Source organism: Rhinoraja longicauda, chromosome 35 (genome assembly GCF_053455715.1).
Source record: "Rhinoraja longicauda isolate Sanriku21f chromosome 35, sRhiLon1.1, whole genome shotgun sequence".
Taxonomy (NCBI): domain Eukaryota; kingdom Metazoa; phylum Chordata; class Chondrichthyes; order Rajiformes; family Arhynchobatidae; genus Rhinoraja; species Rhinoraja longicauda.
Genome location: NC_135987.1, coordinates 6468696 through 6474695, shown reverse-complemented (window position 1 = coordinate 6474695; position 6000 = coordinate 6468696). Strand labels below are relative to the sequence as shown.

General features: G+C 38.3%; 1 protein-coding gene across 1 annotated transcript in view; it reads right to left on the bottom strand.

Annotated features, from left to right (window-relative positions):
* Positions 1-765: 765 nt before the first annotated feature.
* sec31b (SEC31 homolog B, COPII coat complex component) overlaps positions 766-6000 on the bottom strand; it is a 73025-nt gene continuing 67790 nt past the window's right edge. The window contains exons 25-26 of the mRNA XM_078428661.1: positions 4143-4214; positions 766-2282 (exon numbers count right to left, since the gene is read on the bottom strand). Coding sequence (XP_078284787.1) covers positions 2103-2282; positions 4143-4214 — 252 coding nt within the window. The 3' untranslated portion in view covers positions 766-2102. The remainder of the gene's footprint in view (positions 2283-4142; positions 4215-6000) is intronic.

The following is a 6000-nucleotide window of genomic DNA, read 5'->3' as shown; positions in this document are numbered from 1 at the left end:
AACCACATTTGATCCATAGCCATAGCAATTCATGTACTTGGCTAAATGCTTAGATTTAGTGAAATTATCTGCCTCATCACCACTTCAGGTAGTGCATTCAAGATTCCAACTATGCTCTGCATGTTAAGATTTTTCCTATCGACCCCCCTCACGATTCTATATATCTCTATCAGGTCACCACTCAATCTCCTCCACGCCATGGAAAGTCAAGCTAACCTACCCAATCTTTCTTTTTTAGATTTAGAGATACAGCGCGGAAACAGGCCCTTCGGCCCACCGGGTCCGCGCCGCCCAGCGATCCCCGCACATTAACATTATCCTACACCCACTAGGGGCAATCTTTTTTCTTTTTTTTAACATTTGCCCAGCCAATTAACCTACAAACGTCTTTGGAGTGTGGGAGGAAACTGAAGATCTCGGAGAAAACCCACGCAGGTCACGGGGAGAATGTACAAACTCCTTACAGTACAGCACCCGTAGTCAGGATGGAACCCGAGTCTCCGGCGCTGCATTCACTGTAAGGCAGCAACTCTACTGCTGCACCACCGTATCTCTCCTCATAATTGAAATTTTCCATCCCAGGCCACACCTTGATGAATCTCCACTGCACCCTAAGCTGTGAAATCCCATCCTTCCCATAGTGTGGCGACCAGAACTGCACACAGTACCACACTAAGATACAAGATGCGTACATGAGTGAATAGTAGGTGCTGCTCTAAACTGTAAACACTACGACAAATTTCAATTCAGGTTTTCAATTGGAAAAAAAACCCTTTATTTTTTCCATATTCACAATGTTGAATTAAAAAATATGCTATTGTGGCAATGTCATAAATATTTGTGAGGAAAGGCAGCATTTACGCATTTGAGACACAGTAACTGGATTTTGTGCAATCTAAAAAAAAGCTGCTTACACTGTTGTCACAGAAATAACCAGAATGTTTTCACATGCCTAAAATGGTGGCTATTTTGTCTATTGTTGAATTCCTTGAGGTCAAATGAGGATGACAAGAGGCAACAGAGTACAAACTCTCAATGCATGTTGCCAATCGGGAGTGCAAAGAATTTAACCTCGGAGTGTCCTGGCATTTGTAAAATATTCTTCAGAGTATGCATTTTCTTAAAAAGACTCTGCTTATCACCGCCGTGTCATTTTTTTTAGGGTTCCATAATTAAAGCTGACAGCCAAATATCTGCATTAACAATAGCACAATGATCCCTGAAATCAGACATTCCTAAATCACCATCATGACAACAGTGAGGCTGAGGTGTGCCAGCACGATGTGGCAATAGCTCAACCTATCAGCTGAGGTAAACCCACAATTTAGTATAAATTTTACCGAATACAAAAAGATAATGCTTTTTGTTTTAAAAAAAAAGCGTCATTGTATTTTACCCATAGCTTTTCCAGATTAAATATAAAGCTTATAAATTTGTCTTCTATGTTAACCTATCTCCAAAGTGAACTGCCCCGTTTTGACCTTGAGTCGTGTCCTCCATTGAGAGTTTGGGAGGGAGTTTATCCTATTTCCCATTACCGATATAGCCGATGGAATAATTGTAGGATTTGTGGACGGAGCCAATTTATTTGACAGTGCTATTTTCAAGTTAGTCGTTCCTATTTAGGGAACAAGAGCAATATTTAACCAATACAGCGTAGCTATGAGACATATTCTAGCTATTTGTGGGATATCAGTGGCTGCAAAGGATAACAAAGGTGAACCTGAACACAAAGGCTATACAAATACATTGCGACTGCCTAATTGACCATCAGGAAAGAAGCAGCTTATACCTTTCACAAGGCGAGTACAAATCAGAAGCTTGTAGTCTGGACCCTGCCAATGGTGTTGATTAGGTTTTCTTCAGAGTTTTTAATGATAGGAATGAACCAGATTCAACCCAGTTCGGTGCATTTAAGTAATGCACTACTTGTGTGATGCATTTCACGGAAAAGCTGAACTTTCAAAGATAGGCTTCGCTAAATATCGCAAACGTTAACACTCTTCATATTCAACGAATCAAAACACTGAAGAAAAAGCAAACAATTAAAAAATCCAAGTATCCTTATCCTCAAATGTGAAATCCTGCGATTGGCAGCTTTCTCAGATGTTGAGCTTGTTGGCGATTGTCACAACAACTTTTAGAACGGGCATGAATGCAGAGATCTCGCTGAAGTTGCTGCTGCTCACAACGTGAGTGTGAACAGCTAACGCTTGCTGGTAATTGCACACCTCGACATTCCGCACAATTTCATGTAGTCCACTTAGAATGTGTGGAGAGAGCTGCATAGCAAGGAACAAAAAATATTAGCAACGCCCTTGAGAATAGTATTATAGCACAAACACTTTTGCGGTATATTTCACACACATACATATCCTGAACATAAACTGAAGCATTGACAGGCCTCAACTAAACTGGACAAAGACAATCATTTAATGAGCTTCAAATTCCAGATATAGAACACTTAGTGGAAATACAATGGGACCTCAAATATAAACCCTCTGAGAATATGGGCTGTTTGTAAATCTACCTGGTTCTTCACCTCATAGTTTATTAATCTTCAATTTAACATCTATCTAACTGGTCACCGATCTTGATTTTTTTAAACCAGTTATACCAGCTCTTAAGCATAAAATGACCATTGTTATGACTAAGTTTGTTATGAACACTTTTATGTGCTTACACATATACATGAGAACACTAAAGAATAAATTTTAAAATAGCGTGGAACACCAAAACCATTCAGACTGTTATGATTTAATTAGTTCCTTCAGTATGTTCCGTTTTCGGTTTGTTCTGCATTAGCAAAATGGTGATGATACCTTCTGCTGTGGCACGGGAGTTTGGAGGAAGGGGGATAGAAGTTTCCGGAGGATAGTGTTCCTGTCAGGTAGCTGGTGTCCTCTCCACCTACTCATCCATTCACTGCAAGTAAATGTATGTTGGGTATGACAGGGATTCTCCTATGACTGAACTGCCACTGACATTTATTGTCCATATTGTCATTTGCTTGAGATGCACCAGACAATTTCTAAATAGCCACAACCTCAGGACCAATAGATTTGAGAGGTGCGAATGGGGGCAAAATAGCCAAAGAAAATCACAGTTCAAAAATAAACTGCTACCACTAATGAGAGGAAACCGGTTGAGTTATCTGCATTTACTTTCTAGTCTAGATTTTCCATTTACGACTCTTGTGAGGCATACACAGCCCTTTCTTTCCTCTACAAAAAGATAAATGTCATGATTAGAAGAAAAATAAAATCATGGTTGGCAATAGAGTATTTTTCAGACTATAGAGTATTCAGTGAATAAAGATTAAGCAGATTCTGACCAGGGTTTTCTACACCATTGCCTAAGTCTTGATCCTACATGAGCCAATTTAACATAAGATTTCCAATATCAGATATCCCTTCTGGTTGGTTATTCAGTTTAATTACAGGCAGTTGTATGTTGAGGATCAATAATTTCTCAGAAACACGATGACATTCTCCTAACTTGCTTGCAAGTATGAAAGGATAGCAAGATAACATTTGTAAAGAATAAAATCCCGCAGGTGCTGGATATCTAAAATAGAAATGCCTGGAAAACACTCAGAAGACTGGGCAGTAACTGTGAAGAAGTTTAATTTCAGCAAACGTTGTTTGCCTGCTGAACTAATTGCAATCATTATACCACCTCCTGTCATTTGTAGTCAGCTATCTAATATCAAAATTTCAAATCCGTTGCGCTCTATAAAGCACATTATGCAATGTAAATAATCTCTGGAGTTACAACTTTCAAAAACTTTTCTCCTTCATATCATTTCTCCCTCTCCAAGTTCCTACCCACCACCAAGAATTAATCTCAAAACTACTTCTGAATAACTTCATAACAATAGAATCTCTTGTCGAGGAGCAACTAGAAGAGGATAAACATTTATTCCCAGCCTCTTTTATTTCAATCTTTCTCATACATATGGATAACCAATCTAAACAAAGAGTCCAGCAATATTTGTGAAAAAGCCTTTCTTCGCTGCTCATTTGCTTTAAAATATGACATTCCATGTATCATTGTGAATCCACTTGTCCTATCGTACTGTGGAATCTCTGCAGAAAGAAATACATTTTATGTTACTTTATGTTAAAACTATTCTCACTTACAGTTTGTTCTCTCAGCTTATCGTAGAGGTAATCCAGTCGCTTTGCAGCATCATCCAGCTTCCTCTTCGTCTGCTGTGGAATAATTCAGAATTCACTGAATTAATGTGGTTTGAAATGTAAATAAGTTCATCAGTCCTGTCTATTCAAACCTTTGCCGAGATTGTGCATAATGCATTTTTACACTTTGCCTCTTCCATGCAAACAAGTGCACAACAATGCCTTCTTTCATGCACGTTTTCCTTTGGTATATATTGATTCTTTTGATTAAAGGACAGCCTCTGTGGTATTACTTGCACTGCCTTGTGACACGACTACATTGGGTTAAGCATTTTATTGTGTGAAACGAAGATGCCATGTATGGTGCAAGAAGTCCATTACCAAGTCTGAAAAGAACAGGGGAGACAAAAGGCAAAGGAGGAAATGATTGAGTGAAGGCAGGCTTCAGGTTTCAACATTGATCCAAAAGCAAATTAATGAAGATGTTGGAAATCTGAAATTAAAACAGAAATTGCCTGGAAAAGTCAGGTCAAACAGAATGTGCAGGGGAGAAACAGTTGACATTTCAGATCAATGATCTCTCTCCTGAAAATTTAATTCTGTGTCTCCACAAAATCTGTTAAGTTTGTCAAGTATTTTCCCATTTTCTGTTGCATTTTTATCAGTTTTAGGATTGTGGGAGCAAGGAAAGACAGGTTTTCAAAGAAATTCAAAACAACTATCGCCTGCAAATAAATTGCTGAGAAGATGATGCAATTGATCTTAATTTGCAATTAGCCGGAAAAATGAAGACCCTGTATGAAAACATGCATGGGAATTAAAAATATATATATTCAGAAAATGGCTGACCATATTTGATTGGAGATCTAGGTATTAGACGATGGTGTGTGGAGAAACTAATATAGAAGAATTACCTGCATGAGGAAGTAGCAATACTGAATGAAAAAAAAAAATGAAGCTTTGGGAGAGTTCTTGCAATTGAGATGTGAGATTTTCATGCCAATGGAGATAAGAAGAAACAATGTCATTGGATGAAGAATATTGTTGGTGGTTAAAGAATTAGATTGGCATGCTGAAGTAACTGCCTTTGAGCAAGGCATCAAGGAGATCAATTTGTTGAAACAGCAATTTCACTGTAAGAGGAAGAAAGGATGTCGTAGAAAATGTGAATGATGTAACGAGTGAGTGAGAAAGCAGTTCAGACATACAAGAGGTGATGAAAAGAGTGAAGACAACGATCCAAGTACAGTGAAGACAATGTCGTTAGAGAAAAATAGGCAACCACAAGCAAAGCAAATCAGTTGCCGGCAACTTGGCCTCGGGGTGAAATGCCTTGAGCATTTGTTATGATAGAAAGGGCAATGACATTTTTGAGGCATGTTAGATGTCTCAAAAATACATTTTTTCCTCTTATTACTGCAATCAAGTAAACTACGATTTATGCATTGTAAGATGGGAGCTTTGCTGTTTGGTGGTCAGAGCAGCGGACTAAAGCATCACACTAGACAAGGTTTGGTGACTGTCACAGTTCAATCTAAACTCAAAGTCAGTATGGGGTAGCTAGGCAACCTACGCTGATGCTAAGTTTCTAGTAGGAATTTCTGATTATATTGGTTCAGTTACAATGGCTTATCTTCAAGCCATCGCATGACTTCAAAATAATGCAGTAATTTACTTTAGTACAGTTAATAAACAGTGTTCCAACAGTAGATTCAATATTAAATTAATGGAGCTGACTGCTGAAAGTAAGTGAAAGCATGTGCATTATCAATGTTATGTCCAAGAATATATCCTCTAATAATGACTTGGTTGCCCCATCAAAAGTTTTAAAATAACTAGAATGTCAAGGGGGTAAACACTT